At 40.6% G+C, this 16220-nt stretch overlaps 2 protein-coding genes and 1 non-coding gene across 5 annotated transcripts in view; all 3 read right to left on the bottom strand.

Annotated features, from left to right (window-relative positions):
* pcnt (pericentrin) overlaps window positions 1-2150 on the bottom strand; it is a 41940-nt gene extending 39790 nt beyond the window's left edge. For all 3 annotated transcript variants that reach the window (XM_086094113.1, XM_086094116.1, XM_086094114.1), the window contains exon 1: window positions 1973-2150. In XM_086094113.1, coding sequence (XP_085950239.1) covers window positions 1973-2020 — 48 coding nt within the window. In that variant the 5' untranslated portion in view covers window positions 2021-2150. The remainder of the gene's footprint in view (window positions 1-1972) is intronic.
* A 683-nt stretch (window positions 2151-2833) lies between these two features.
* trnak-uuu (transfer RNA lysine (anticodon UUU)) lies at window positions 2834-2906 on the bottom strand. The gene has a single exon. It is a non-coding gene; the product is annotated as a tRNA-Lys (tRNA).
* A 100-nt stretch (window positions 2907-3006) lies between these two features.
* atg9a (ATG9 autophagy related 9 homolog A (S. cerevisiae)) lies at window positions 3007-15968 on the bottom strand. The gene is made up of 20 exons (XM_086094117.1): window positions 15674-15968; window positions 15530-15585; window positions 14908-15058; window positions 14790-14833; window positions 13472-13536; window positions 13248-13397; window positions 12406-12547; window positions 12182-12322; window positions 11969-12089; window positions 11231-11406; window positions 11034-11156; window positions 9648-9835; window positions 9403-9556; window positions 8380-8559; window positions 7079-7291; window positions 6768-6997; window positions 6034-6151; window positions 5621-5891; window positions 5244-5392; window positions 3007-4989 (listed from the first exon to the last, which is right to left on the bottom strand). The coding sequence occupies exons 3-20, from the start codon at window positions 15008-15010 to the stop codon at window positions 4981-4983; spliced, it is 2577 nt and encodes an 858-aa protein (XP_085950243.1). The 5' UTR covers window positions 15011-15058; window positions 15530-15585; window positions 15674-15968; the 3' UTR covers window positions 3007-4980.
* Window positions 15969-16220: the final 252 nt, after the last annotated feature.

The raw sequence follows: 16220 nt of genomic DNA, 5'->3' as shown, positions 1-16220 counted from the left end.
ATAATCTAGTGATCATTTCCCCCCCCCCCATCAATATTGTGATTGTGATTTAATATGCAACTCTTTTTTCAGGGTTCCCTTCCTGTGTATTTTTTTTTAACAAACACAAAAAACAAACACTATCAGATGTGTTACACTTAAAATACACTGCCTTTGCTTGAAAACGGCAAATAATTCCCGTGACTGGCACATTAGAAGCGCCGTGCCTCGCCCAAGGCCGCTAGCATGTGATTAAACAGCGGTCAAAGAAAAATGTTAAGCAGAACACTGCAATTTTGTCATCAACAAAACCACTGCCTGAGATGTCAGACTACACCGAGAACACTTTGCACACGTGAATTGATTTTTTTGAGCCACCAATTAAAGCAACTGTACCAAATTACCATAGCAACACCATTCATGAAATAGGCCACACCTCCTTGCACAAGCGCGGCAGTGGAATGTTTGAGCAGAGAAAGGCGGAATACCCCGATTGATTACCCGCAAGAATCTTGAATCCAAAACACTAACACAAATCATCTCCGTCTTTACTTACTGACTGCTTCCGTGGCATGTTCGATGACTTCTGTATAGAGAATATCAGGAATGCAAGATGAAATAACTTGAATGCAGCATGGAGCTGTTAGAATCAGTCCGACTTAGCGTTGTCAATCACCATACAAAAATTCTGAATCAGAATCATCTTTATTGGCCAGTGTGTTACCAGCGGAAGAGATTGTGGGATGTTTATGTTTTAAATCAAGGGTTAACCCTCGTTAAAGGTGTATTCAAGGATCTTTTGTCGCTGCGTCTTCCGGGCGGATAATTTTAACGGTTGGTTCTCGATCCCGTCAATCAATCTTCCGCAACGATGTCATATGCGCTCGTTCCTGGCTGCGCATGCGCACTTCGAGTGTTTATAGCGTGTAGCCGCTGAGCTTCGGATTCAGCCATTCATCATTGTAGCTCCACCGATCTCACCGCATACTTTGGAAATGGCCGGCTGCAGAGACTGATAAAGATGAGCTTGCATGTACTTGAAAAAATCTAGTAAAGTTCTCCTCGTAAAATGTACTTTGAATTTTGGAATGCATAAGCCTTTACTAAGCTTTTTAAAGTAAATATCACTCCCCATTTTTAGAGTGTAGGTGTTTCCCCCGGACGAGCAGGAGAGCTGGTAGGATGGTCTTCCCCGCATGCACATTTTTCAAAAACTGACATTTGGCTTCTACTTTTCAAGAAGATCCTTGAATACACCTTTAAATGGTTTGCTTGTGCAGCAACTTTTTTTCATACAAATGTAACATATCAGCTCTGATGTTAGTAGGCGTCCTGCATTCATCTGGCTTGAATCAAAATGTTCCAACAGCGACGCTGTGGCATTAGGCTTTGGAACTAATTCTAATTATGATCTTCAATTTTCCTAACTAACTGAACAACTATAATCGTTGGAGGAATACTTAGTTTTGAGCACACTTACGCTTTCTCTAAGTCTGCTTGTTGGGGTGCTTGTTGTTTTGCAGGGTTTTTATATATATTGCTTGCACACGGGTTATGTTACTTGTGACCAAGTACGGCAGTTACACCGATGTATCTATCTAAATTCCCAGTTAATATATTAAACAAAGTGACATTTGTCTTTATTTAAAATATGTAACAAAAATAGTGTTCGCTTTGGTGGTAACGACTTTTTTCCTGAATGCAAAACAACTGCGCCGATTTGAAAACTTCACCCCATCCAATGTTATTGTCATCACGACTGGACCCAACTAACCCACGTTTTAAGCGCGCCAAACGTCTTTACGTCGCAATTTTATGACTGCCTCTCACAAGTGACTATGGAAAGGAGAGAAATCAAATAGTGAACAATTGGCAAAGTGGTGTAAATTTAGTGTATCCCAGATCTGAGCAACATAAATCCTTGACAAAAGAGTTGGCTAACGTGCTAGCATCCCAGCATTAGCTTGCGCGCACTGTTAGCCCAGCCACTAACCTTAGCTCTCCCAGCCTCTAGTTTCCTCTGGCGTTCATCTTCGTCCATCTCCTGGTTAAGACGTAAACGTAAAATGCAGGACAAGCGTACCGAGCCGACTGGAAAGCACAACTTTTACGCCTTCCGTACATAAGTTAACATTTAGAAATCTTCAAGCTTTCTTGAGACACAAAACTGTCAAAACACTATTCAATATGGCCGCCAAGTGAATTCGTGTTTTCAGAGCGAAAGAGCCAATCAAAATCGCCGCGTTCCGAGTTTTCGGCCAATGGGATTTGGCACCAACGGAAAAGAAACCACCCTCATGGTTTCGTTTCTCTAATGTTGAAACTTGATGACCAATAAAATCGTGGCGTGGTGTTGCAACGCTTGCCCCGATAGCCAATCAGGACAGGACAATGAAATACCACAACAACGTGGCCAGTTTAGCAAAGGTGGAAATGCAGCTGTTTAGTGTAGTACTGTAATTAAAATTTTATTAGACTGCGCATTTGTACCTAATGCTAATGGAATTTGTTATATAATGCACGTCGTCCATCTTCATCTTCATCTCCAATCCCTGTAGCAGTTTCAGAAGCAACACTGTACCGTTAAAACAAACAAACAAAAACACATAAACGGCTAAAATGTCACTGTACTGCAGCATATAAAAATATATATATATAATTAGCATGACGAAGAACGTTTATTTACTGTTTCCGACAATATTTTGGCGGTCAAGGCGAATCATGACATTTAGCGTCAGGAGGTTATTAACGTATAAACCGTTGCTGAACTCGAACGAGAAATTAACCATTACGTTACATCTATATTTTACTGAATTAATGAAAATATATTTTAGAAAAAGAAGAAAAAAAGAGCCGCCCGAACAGGGACTTGAACCCTGGACCCTCAGATTAAAAGTCTGATGCTCTACCGACTGAGCTATCCGGGCTCTGCTTTCCGAAGGAAGAATAATTTAAATAATGCTGCTATGTACAACAAGCCCAGATTCGCAAGCACAATTCGCGTCCACAAAACACGAAAGACATAAATTGATTGCATTACGTGAGTTTAATGGAATAATTTACATCTGTACACAGCTGTATTTTACAATAACTATGAACAACAAAATCAAGTCTCTCTACACCCTCAATCACCAGCATCTTATTTGGTTGACAGTAAGCTTTATGGCACATCCCCTTTCGTGAGTCACATGATCATAAAAACTTAAAAATTTAAACGTTCAGGCGATACATGCAAACAACCTAACGCAAGTTACACAAGTCATCAAAGTGCATCAAGAATGGTGAATTGGTGACAGTCGAGACATGCCGCTATTGCTACGTGGACACAGGGGTCTCAAACTCAACCTACGCGGAGGGCCACTGGAGAGTCTTTTTTTATTTTTTTAATCAATAATAGTTGAGAACATTACAGTTCTTCAGAACGCAAACGGCTCCCTGGTACGTTGCGTACGCCAGCATATCTAGTTGAGTAATGACGTCTGATTTCTTGAGCATAGCAACTCTCTCTGTACATTCAAGACGCAGATTGGCACTGGAAATCAACAACAGTTTTTTTTCTTCTTATTGAAATTGGCCGTTTTTGTCTTCATGGTAGGTTTTGAAAAAGACAGGACTGAGCAACAGAATATCTTTTCCTTCCACTAGATGTCACTTGTGAATATAATTACATTGTGCCTAAAGCTGTCATGCGCCTGAGCACAGCTACGGCATTAACATTAAACTTTGATGTCAAGTAGAGGCCACAAAAATCTTACTACGGCCGCAAATGACCCTGGACGGCGAAGTTTGAGACCCCTGGCTGGACTAACAGCTCTTCTCTTGGTTAGCATTGATGGACTTATTAACACTGAGCAAAGCTCATATGACGTCAGTGTTTTTGTAAAGTTCATGATGGTTGCAGCGAAAACCACTTAAATCTGTTTTTTCAGCGTATGTGCACATTACCCATCCCTTTATTTTTTAAATAAGCACAGAACCTGAACCATGTAATGCAACATGTGTAAGGTGATGAATTGTATGTGATGTATTAGTGCTGAACCTGCAAGTTTGAGCCAGCGCATATTGTGATGATATACTGTATATACAGGTGTTGACTTGATTTCATGATGTCAAAATGTGACCAGCATAACAAGATTTTTTTAAATACCAATTCTCTTTAAACCAGAAAATGTTAGGTCAATCCATGATTAAAACGACCTGTTGTGAATTGCTTCTTGTTGGACAACAGAAAGTTGAAAAGTCACTGAAACATTGAACAGTTGGACAAGTGCATTTGAACTCATTCACTGCCATTGACGGCTATAGACAACAAAAAATCATTTGGACTATTTCTATTAGTTTAACATGTTTTTACTAATGAAATCATGCGATTAATTACAATTAAAAATTTGAATTGCCTGATGCGATTAAAAAAAAAAAGATTATTAAAAATTAGCGGCATCGTGCAATTGACATTTTTAATTGTAATTAATCACATGACCACTAGTTAACTCACGATTAATCACAAATTTTATATCTGTTCTAAACGTACAATTGAAAAAAATTCTAGGTTTTCATACTCTTGTTAACAAAAGTGGGAACAAAATGTTAAATTAATAGAAATAGTTCAAATACATTTTTGACGTCTATAGCCGTCAATGGCAGTGTATGAGTTAAAAGTCAAATTAAGTTAATTTGTTGAGGTTACAGCTCAAACTATCAGAGACAAATTCCTTGTGTGTTTTGACATACTTGGACAGACTTTTTGTGAATAGTGTATATTCATTCTTTAAAAATTAGTAACAAAATCACATGATTTCCCTTTTAGTGTCTAAAATAACTTTTACAGTAGTAAAACCATAGGAAGATTATTATTCAATGTAAGACCCAATAATCAATTCAGAGTGCATTCTGATACATAATTATTCTCTTTGTATCAGAGTCCAGGAGATACGCCAAGTCAAAGGTGGTGTGTTTTAGGTGTCTGAGGGAAGGAATCCACTGGTTGATTCAATGTAGTAGCTAACAAACCTGAAATAAAAGCAGCAGAGATGTCAGATTATTTCTCGGTTTATTCACACCATTCTGATTCAATTACTTTGATACATGCTGTCCTTCAAAATGTAAGTGTAGCTCGAAGAGTCAGCACGTCCTGACTGGCTGAGAACTTGAACGCATTTGCTAATACCGGTAGATAAATATGTGGCACACAAAAAAAACATGCAAACGAAGAATGTCTCTTTGTGCCCATACTTTAAGGCCATCTTGCGGTTTTGCAAAGCTACCTTGTGTATGTGCGGTGGCATCTCGTCTTCGGAGCTCTCCTCCGGTAGTGACTCGTGGCGGCGTGGTGCCAATTGCTGCGACTCTTCTGCCCAGCCACCCATCGGCACGCGGGCGGACCTCGTCACCTTCCTCCCTTTATATAAAGTATCTGAGGGGAAAGCACAGGGACTTTGTTAAAAGTGTTACATTTATATGAGATGAAAAACACAAGCTGTATTGAACATTCTGTCGTTTGGAAGAAAATAATGAGTTTTCATCAGAAAGAAAATGTTCATGTATTCCTGCCTCTCCCAGTGGTGATGTCATGTATTAAAATCAGTTCAATCATAATACCAATCTTCAAACATAAAAAAAAAAAACACGTCGTGCTAGTTACCGCTATATGGTCGCTGGTTGCCGCCACCCTGTTGCGATGACGACCCCTCCGGGCACGTGGCGGCGGCAGCGGCGCCTTCGGAAGCTGAAGAGGGGATGGCAGTGGGACTGGGCACGGTGGTAGGGAAGGTGTGCGAGCGGGGGAAGTGTTTGTAGCGGGATCCGGACACGCTCTTCACCTCGTCCGGGACGCTGTCGCTGCTCTCGTCGCTCTCCTGCCTGTGCCACGTGTGGCGTGAAAGCGCATCGCCGCGGGACTGCTGTTTGTGTAACTGGAAAAAAAAAGTAGACATTTTCCCAATGATGTCACACGCACTTTTGGGTGGCAATTGACAAATATAGGAGGGGGGCACAAAATGGGCGACGTTCAAGAAAAATAGTTCAAGGGCAACAAGTATGGACAGTTCCAGTTACCTCATGTATGTAAAGTGCATGGATGCTCATCTCCGTGGAGGCGTACTCGGACAAGGCTAAACTGGTGAGCTGCGCCTCCCACGCACTGCTGCCTGAGCTCATGGTTCGGGCATCCGTCCTTTGCAAATAGAGACAGTGTACAAGATTTAATAGAGCAAAATGACTTATTTGGTGATTGAATGAGTACCAGGAAGTTAGAAAGGCGGCATTTATTTGTAGAAATGCATTTCATTATCTTAGTCCACCCCCCGCACCCCAAAAAATAAAATCTTGACAATAATATTTTCTATACAGCCCCACTAGTCTAAATACCGTATTCTGGTTAATATTGCGTTAGTGGAATAGGAGTTTAGCAGCAAAATCCAGCAGTTCTTTTATCAATATCAGAAGGCGGCCATTTTGCCACTTGCTGTCGACTGAAAATGACGTCAATGTTGCTCAAATGTAACAACCAATCACAGCTTAGCCTTAGAAAACAGTCGCTAGTCATGTTTTTGGCATTTTGTTTTTCACCTTTTTTTACTTTAAGCCCTTAAATATATATTAAATATTTCTTCTGTGTAGTTACTTTTTTCGAAATCTAAAAATATGAACTCTAACTGAATATGTAACATTTTCCGCGCTTTACATCTTGTCCAAGCCATTCCTTATGGAAGGATAAATATGCAAATTCACAATTGCCGACCTGTGAATATGCTTATTATGTACTATTTTTTTATACATATTATTCATACCCAGAGCTTGCCATGGTCCTGCTCATGGCGGAGGCGTGGCCCGCAGTCCTGTAAGCCGCACTGTAGCTTCCCTTCAGGTGAAGACTGCTGCTGATTGGGGAAAGTGAGCGCAAGGCCGCCACGGCGTCGCCGGTCGCTGCAGCGTGACCGCTAAATGAACCATCCCGGCCAAAATGAACAGAGGCCAGAGTGGACGGCGCCACCAAAAGATTGGCAATCAGGCTCTTCGGCTAAAAGGGGAGGGGGGGGGGGGGAGATCAAATCAGTGGGCGGTTTGTCAACATGATGATGCTCAAGTGCACAACACGTACTTCAGATTCAGAGAATGAGAGCGGATGCGCGTCTGAGGGAGGTCCGGTGGCCTCTCGCTGAACTCTTTCCTTCAGCTGGCTGATGAAGTGCGTGGTCTCGCGGGGAGGCTGCCAGTGCGGGTTGGTGATGGCAAAGTGCATCAGGGACAACTCCGTCTTACCGTCCTCCGCCTGTTGGTAGACGGATGCCTCAGTCTTTCCCTCGGACATCCACTGTAGAGGCAGACGCACATTTTTACTGATTAGTTGATTTTTATTGATGAATAATTATAATATGAATATATGAATAATATTGAGTTTATTTATCAGGACAACTTTTTTTATTTTTTTATTTACAATACACCCCCTGCTTATTCACAGTTAAAATTTTAAAATCTCTTTTCATCTATTTTTTGTTGCGGGCTTGTGTTTATTGCTAAGTGGGTCTATGATCATATTAGTCTGTGTGGAAAAATGATCACTGCAATACAGGAAAAAAAGCGATATAAAATGGATAATGTACAATTTAAAAATCCATAATACAGTGAGCCCATGAAGTAAACCGTGATATGGCGATTGAGGACTGCATAGAGATCCTGACGTTGACGTCACACGTCCCAAAATGGCCATTAGTGCAATCATTTTGGCAGTATAGAAAACGCCACACTTGAACAACAATTGAGAGACAAAAAAAAAAAAAAGGATCGAGCATGCTCCAGGCTACCAAAAGAGGAACCAATATGTAGCCAATGTTGCACTTTGTACATGGTGCTTAATCAGCTGATGCTAACTGTTACCACACGCAAAATGTGGGGGAAATAATTCATTTGTGCTAATAGCTATCACACAGTTGAATTTAATAACACCATAAAGAAGACTTTTTACAGTATAAATGACGGCGGCTGCGGCCGATTTAGCAGCTGCTAAGTTTCTAACGTACATAAATACAACAGAGGAGGCAATTCCACATTAGGAATGTCGCAAAGTTGGGAGAAAAAAAAACACCTGACACTTCATCGGCAATCCAACATGTCTGTCAATGCTCTTGGGCGGAAAGTTGACGGATAAATGTAAATGCTAGTTTACGCCATTGTAGCTCATTAACGCTGCGCCAATACTTTCCTGCCGCAGGAGGGCGTGTTCAGACAAAGTCACGTGACATCAGGATCTCTATTGGAAAATCCTGACATGGCTACTCAGGCTAGTATACAATTTTAAATATGACTAAGATTTTTTTTTTTAATGTACAAAATAGATGGTTTGATCCCAATACTCCAGACCAGATGCCCGTCATGCAGTGGCCCAAAGGCAAAGACCCTTACCGCAGGGTGCCCGTGTTGCCTGATGTCCATCTGGGCAAAGGAGCAAGTGTCTCCCACACCCACCACCTCCACGGTGAAATTCCGGAAAAAGTCAATGATCTCCAGCGACTTCCTCCTCAGGCAGAAGATGAGGATGATGGGAGTCACCACTGGACTCAGCAGCTCCTCTAGTATAAACACCTACAAGAAAGAAAAAAACATAGAACGTATAAAATAGGGGTGGGCGAGGTCTGACCTACGGGCCACATACGGCCTGCTCAAGTCTTTAACTCATTCACTCCCAGCCATTTTCACTGAAGCAACCCCCTTCCCGGCTGTTGTACTGGATTTTGACTGATTTTGCAAGGCCCACAGATTATTGTGTTCTACCTACCAAAAGAAATATTAGATTCTCTTCTTTCTTCAGGAAAAAAAAAGCATATTTCTATCTGGTTTTGTTTTGCAGCATTAGAATATAGCTAAGTTTCATCATTATTCACAAATATATTTAGAAATGTGAGCTTTTTTTCCAACATGACCCTAGTTGATCTCTTTTGCTCTGCTGCCACCTGCTGGCCGTTTTTGTAATAACTACCCTTTTCTTAACTTCTCTGCAGTTGAGAGGCTGCATCAAAGCCTTTGGTAAAAACAAAACCCAAAAATATAAATATAAATACGTCTTTGGGACACTTAAAACATTTAAAATAGAATGTATTTTTTGGGAACAAATGAGTTAATTGGGTCCACCGAGCTTTTATATACATTAAGAATCCTTTTTTTTTTTGCGTTAATTTAACCCTTGCTTAACTTGTAATTTTTTTTTTTTAAGTGATACGTTTAAATCGGCAAATAATTTGTTGAATTATAGTAACTAATAATATTAAGAGGTGATTCAGTGGTTTCCAAAAACATGCATGATAGGTTCAATGAAGACTCTAAATTTGCCATTGGTGTGAATGTGAATGCTCTCATTGTGCCTTGTGATTGGCTGGAAAACAGTCCAGGGTGTATGATATTTCATCTGGGTTCGTCTTATGTACTTACGGCTTTGTACTGGAAGACCTGCGAAAACTGGTCCCGTGTCTCATATCTGTGTGCGTTGCCCTGCCAGTGATCAGGCATGTAATGAATATGTGCCAGGATGACTCGCAAAAGTTGCTCGGGACAAAACACCATGTGCTTATCAGGGATAAATGACCTGCGGACAAAGAGAATCCCACACACCTCCAATCTTCACAATGAGATCATATTGCGGATAACTTTGCCGCTAAATGGAACAAAGTCGCGACCTGCACACTGTGATGCAAACTCCCAGCAGGGTGATTGACGACAGGACGTGCTCGACTGCGAGAACGTCCTCGTCGTAGATAGTCAACGCGATCAGGACGGCCAAGAGGGAGCCGGCGAAAAAGGCGACATTCTTGGCCACTACGGTCAGCAGGGGTGAGAGGAAACAGTTCATGTACTTGGATGCGGCCTGCGGGTAAAAAAAGGAACACAGGAGGTAGAAGTGAGAGAACGTACACCAAAAGGTATCAGTGATGAAGTGCTGCCTCCATGAGTGAAAATTCATGCATTTATGAGCCTTCACTTTTTTTTTCATTCACACGCATATAGTGGAAAAACATTAAGGTTGTTCAATGTCAAATTGCACCTAAAAATAAATAAAAAATAAGAACATTTAAACCAAGCAGATTTTGATTTTAATGAAACTTGGTGTACTTGTTGATAATGATGGCACAACACTAAATATCCCCGGATTTTGACAAAAAGGGGCGTGGCCAACTTCCTTCTCATTTCTGTATCTCAAGAACTACTGGCTCAATCTTCATAAAACAGGTCATGTTGGAAATGGGATTCAACAATGATTCCAAATATGCAATCATTTAGAAGATTGTTGCATATTTTAATAACCTTTTGACCTTGTTTTAGTTGACATTGAAATTGACCCTGTGGATCACGTAACCTTAAAACTGCACTTTGCCCAAAAATATATTTACAATAGCCTTTTTATTTGCCCAGTATGACGGAAACATTTTTTAATTAGTAGATTAACACCTTAAGATGTTCATAATGGGAACTCCAGCAAGCCTCTGGCCAATAGTTAGCGGATGTGACGTGATGTGCGTGTTGTGTACGTGAAGAAGGTAATATGCAGTTTCATTTTTCGGCCACAGGTGGCAGTAGTGATTCGAAATTCAATTTTCTGCGTTGAGTAGCTTTAACAAAAAATTTCATGTCATCTAATCTCACATTCCCTAAAACTAAAAAGTTTCAGAAATGAACTTTTTTGTTTTGTTTAACAGTAATCAGGAGTCAAAGTATTTATACATTCATTCACTGAATATTGATTGAAAGTTGAACAAAGTTGAACAACAACTTCTACATAGGTCCTTGACACCAAGAAGCCACATGATGTCTTCTATATAAAATGTTCATAATAAACATGACTATGGCTTGGGTACAAAAACAGCAAATAAAGGTGGATAGACAACCCCACCATCCATAAAAACAAAATAAAACAATAACAGGCGAATTATAATAGGCGAATTCCTAAACCCTCGTCTTTGTTTATTTGTGGATTACATTTAAACAAACCCTCCACTGAGTATCGTGATTTTTTTGCAGTTATGCTTGTAACAAACATACTGCATAAGCAAATACGCCTCACTTACCTTGTAGCCTTTGCTCAGCCTGGACATGAGCTCGTGGTCCAACTCATTGAAGTGGCGCAAGTAGCATCGGCCGTAAAGAGACCAGCATCGCGCTCCGAGAGAACCGGGCTCTCGCTTGATCACCTTGACAAACACACAAATGTGTCGTCACGTTTAATCGAAACTTGCAGTTTGGATGAGCCTGTGAAAAGCCGTACCTCCGTGTAGCTGAAGAAAGCATAGAGAATCTGCCACACCAGGATGACGGGACACAAAAGGAGGTTGGCGATCCCGATCCACAGGATGCGCGACGCCAGTCTGTCGGCCAGCTCGAGACGGTTTCCTCCTCTCTTATACTCGGACTTGAGGCTCCACTCGTTTTCAAACAGAGAGCCTGAAAGACGAAAACAAGGAAGACATTTTGATACAAGTAGATACTTTTTTTATTTTTATTAATTTGGTCGAAAATGTTAAATTCATTACAAATAACATATTTGTTTATCAATGTCAGTGACATATAATGACAGGTAGAACAATTCCAGTAGATGGCAACTAGTGCTGTCACTATCGAATATTTTTAAAATCGATTAATCAACTGATCTGATTCATTTTAATTTTGCATTAAAGTGTATTACAATTTTTTTTTTTTAATCCCTGATTACTGTTTATTAACCAGTGATTGGTGTTTATTTTGTACTTTGTATATGTATAGAAATTTAAAAAAAAGGTGATTGATGTTGTACTATGCTACCAGTTCGGTCATTATTTTCCAAAGTACAAACAGAAGATGATCAGTCTTCTTTTATGAAGGACTACAAAAATCTATGAAAAATTACTGTTGGTATGATGACATTTTTAATTAAAAAAATGGCTCCAAACAATTACTCAATTATTAACTCATTTGCTCCCAAATGGGTGGGGGGGGGGGTTGGGGGGTTCACAGTGAAGATACAAACCTGGCCCCCAAAAGAAGATGAGCTCAAAGTTGTACTTGAGGCCCCGCGTGAAGAACACAACATCTCCAAGTAGAGGAAGTCGAAAGCGCACAGGGAGCAGCGATTTATTCACCATGGCAACCTGCGCAAGTCAAAAGAAGAGACGGCAAAGTGGTCTGAGGTCACATGGCGCTTTAACAGACAAAATAACACGGCACAAACAAGAACAACAACCATGTAGTTTTTGAAGCGGAGGATGCGGTGATAGATGTCAAGCTCCGTCAGCTCTTTCTTGTGGATGCAGATCTGGTGTTCCTTCTGGATCTCCACAATCCTGGCTTGAACCTCCTGCCATGTTGCGTACGGCAGCTCCGACTAGTACACGAAGGGGAAGAAGAAAAAAGTTTGTATTTTTTTTAACATATTCATGCCATTAGTGACAAGATGGATAATCTCACCATTGTCATCTTCAGGGCATTATTATAGAAGGATCGGATCTCCCAGTAGCAGCACACGTTGTAGATGAATTTCACCAGGCGATGGAGCCAAAACACCCCGGAGATCATTAGCACAAAGATGACAAATGCGTTGTCTCGGATGCTGCCGGCAGAATCCATAGCTTGTTACTACTGCTGTCTTTACAGAAGCTAGAAGATTAATGTTGTTTCGGATATGACTTTTAATTCAACCCAACAACACCACTAAAGAAAATTACCATATTTCCTCATATAGTGGCTGAGGGTGCTAATTGAATTGACTGTAGATGGGGTGGGGAGGGGGGGGGCTTTAAAAATATTCCAAATGGCAATTTTTGATGATGCACATTAATAAACATTACTGTAAAATGTGTTAACCAAAAGACATGTTCAAAAAGTCCAATTTAAATTATTACGTTATTCAACATTTGAAAACATGAAGAACAGTAAAAAAAAAAAAAAAAAAAAATTTTTTGGAATGTCCATCCATCCATCCATTTTCTGTACCGCTTGTCCTCACAAGGGTCGCAGGGGTTGCTGGAGCCTATCCCAGCTGGCTTCGGGCAGTAGGCGGGTACACTCCGGGTACTTTTGAATGTGATTCGAAAAAATATTTGGAATATCCTACACTGACTTGTACTATTTAAAACACGCCAGCTCATAAAAAATATAGCCCAAAACCACATTGTACTCTATTGTTAGCACCTCTCCGTTGGCAGCCATGTTGTAAATGCTGGGATGTGTTTAGAAGTACAGAAGCAGCTGAAAAAACTTTTCAAATAAACAGAAATAATTGACATCATGGATTAATCTTCCAGCCCTACCGTGCACTGCAGACGTCCACGGGCACAAGAGCGTCGGGCAGGATGACCTTGGAGGATTCCGTGTGGTTGACAAACTTGTTGGCGAAGAGGATGTCGTAGTCCACGCAGTTGGCGAGGAACACGGTGAAGCCCACCACGAACAGCAACTGACTGCGCGGGTAACAAACATCGCATCCATTAAAAAGCAATTTAACAAAAATGATTAAAACAAGGCAATGGCGTACACCAGCTCGAAGATCTCTCCCAGGAGCATACACGTGAATCCGTTCTTCTGATGCAAATTATAAACGTAAAAGATGTTAAGGAAAATTGGAATTGGTCCCAAATGGATAGTGTGGTATTCCTTCCTGCCTGTTATTTGCAACTTTCATACCTTTTCACAAATTGACGTATCAGAGGTGTAACGTTAGCTATTCGCCTTTTAGACGGAATTCAGCGTAGTACACGTTCTATACAGCTGTTGCGGCTTCCCACATTAACTCATTCACTGCCATTCAAAATTAATTTGAACTATTTCTATTAGTTAAAAAAAAAATCCACTTTTGAGTATGATAACCTAGAATTTTTTTATTGTAAAATTTGTGATTAATCATCAGTTAACTAGTGAAATTATGCAATTAATTCAGAGTTAAAAAAAATTATCGCATGATGCCCCGAATTTGTAATAATCTTTTAATGATTGTTTTTAACATAATTCGAAGCATGCTCCGTTAAAGGGGGCGGGGCCAGTGAGTCTCGGGTGTCGGAAGGCCGGCAAATTTACAAGTCGACTTTAATTCAGGGAAGCAAGGTAGTCAGTCTTATGAGAGACAAGCTTCCCACTATTTTCTTGAAATTATTTTCCAGGACTTTTTCAGCGGCTACGGTGCGAGTCAAGTTATCACAACAAACGCTAGCTTTGGAGAAGTGTTAATTTCTACACTTGCAACTTATATCTTGTACATTTTGCTTCAATGTTTATTCCTCTCCCTCTTTCTCTCTTACGTACATTGACAAATTATTTGTATATGCTCACCAAAACAATTTATTTTCGTCGATCTGCTTACTCACGGTTTACTTACCTGCATTCTTAAAGTAAAACTCAAAATTACTGCAAAAATAAATAAAAAAAACAATAAGCTCAAAATCAAATCAAGTGCAAACATTTCATTATAAAACTATAACTAACTATAATTAAAATGTTCCTCTTAAAAAAATATTATTGTAGCTTCTGCTTTTACTGCTTTGCTAGGGCTTGCAGCGTTTCCTTTTTCTCAGCCATACTTTTGCAAGAAGCACTGGATTTTAACAGTAATGTGAAGGCCCTGTTTGTTTTCTGCATTCATTGCATTATTTATTTCATAAATAAATGGAGAAAAGATACGGAAATTGCCATTCATTTCATGTAGCTTTAAGGAAAAATACTGTCTCTGGATATATATCGTTATCGGGATTATAATTGCATGTATCGGGATATAAATACAGTCAATTGCTGTCCATTTTGCACACCTCTCCTGGGACCGTCAACATAACAAAACAAGGACCAAAATTTCAAAAGGATATTCTCTGAAAGAACAGGTCCAGGTTTTCGATGTGGTGCCACTGGGCTGCAAAAAAAGAAGAGTCAATTAAGGGTATTGTTATTAGAGTCCATGATTAATCTTTCACATGCTTCTCTTACATTTAGCGCCCTCGGGGACACGCATCAGCAGGTTCTCCTCGCCCGGCGGGGAGTCGCTGTATGATGCCTCCAGGCGCTGGTACTCCGTGTCGAAGTGCGCCATTGTGGGAGAGCGCCGTCGGTATTAGGTCGCCGCGGCCACAGCTACTGACTGCAGCCCAGAAGAGGACGTTTGGGGTCGAGGGAAGAGGTAAATGAAAAGATGATGTGAAGTAAACATAATGCATCAAGTGAAGACAGTGGCTGCGCAAAATGTGAAAATGGCATCTCTGAAATCAAGTGAGAGTTGTACTGTACACTTTTAAGACTATAGCTTATGAGCTACGAGTGTGCATTGTCAAAAACTTTATTTGGGGTTACTCAGAGGGATTTTAAGTGGTAGCAGGTTTGTGTTGACGCACACTAACAAAAGTTTGAATGAGATTGGTTGATTCTTGACCACATTCAATTCTAGTTATTAGAGGATGTATTTATTTTTTACTTATCCTCTTGAAAATATACATAACGGCAACATTAACGGTGAAAACAAATTTTGAACTGATTTCTCTGCTTCCACTTATGTTATATAACAAAAACCTGGCTTTTGTTGATTACGCTGTTTATATCTACTGCACAAGCTCACCTCCATTCCAGCACAACGCGTCCCCCCCTCCAGCTGTGGAGATTCGTCATTCCCACCTATGGCAAAAGGAGGGAAATACATCAAAGACGGCATAAATCCACAGCACTGTATATGGCAATGGAAAAGATATGAAAAATGTCTTACATTTGACGCGTCGCTCTACAGAAGAGGAGGTAAACAAACCGCATATTGGAGAGGTGGAGCTGTGAAACTGGTTCAGGTGTTGTTGTTGTGGTTGACAGCGAAAAGGGCCGCCTTGCCCACAAAAATGCACCCTTGTGAAGAGTCACTCAGTCGGCATTTCTCACTTGCGGCGAATTGCTTACAAAAGAGCAAATGTGCACATCGGGAATTCAAGCAGCGTATGTTTCGCTTTCGAATCTGCTGCCTCCCCTCTTCCGCGCTTAGCTTTCGTTTTTAGCAAGTGGCTCACTAGCCAGCGTCTGTCAAAGGTTTAACGGACAAAGAGCGCCGGCCAATCGGAAAAGGTGTTTTGGGAGGTCGTCACTATTCGGCCAATCAAAGTTAAGTAAAAGTGGGTGTTGCGTGTTAGTGCGTCCTCTAAGACACGCCCTCTGTAAACATTGTACAACGAGGAACTACCGCCATCGCCTGGACGATGAGATAAGGTAAAATAAAGTAAGGCCAAATGTGATTATTTTCAGATTTTAAAATGATAAATTCACAGTTT

Source organism: Leptonotus elevatus, chromosome 14 (genome assembly GCF_054856555.1).
Source record: "Leptonotus elevatus isolate MCC_2025b chromosome 14, RoL_Lele_1.0, whole genome shotgun sequence".
In the NCBI taxonomy this organism is placed as follows: Eukaryota; Metazoa; Chordata; class Actinopteri; order Syngnathiformes; family Syngnathidae; genus Leptonotus; species Leptonotus elevatus.
Note: the sequence above shows the minus strand (reverse complement) of the source record. Positions and strands in the feature narration are given on the sequence as shown.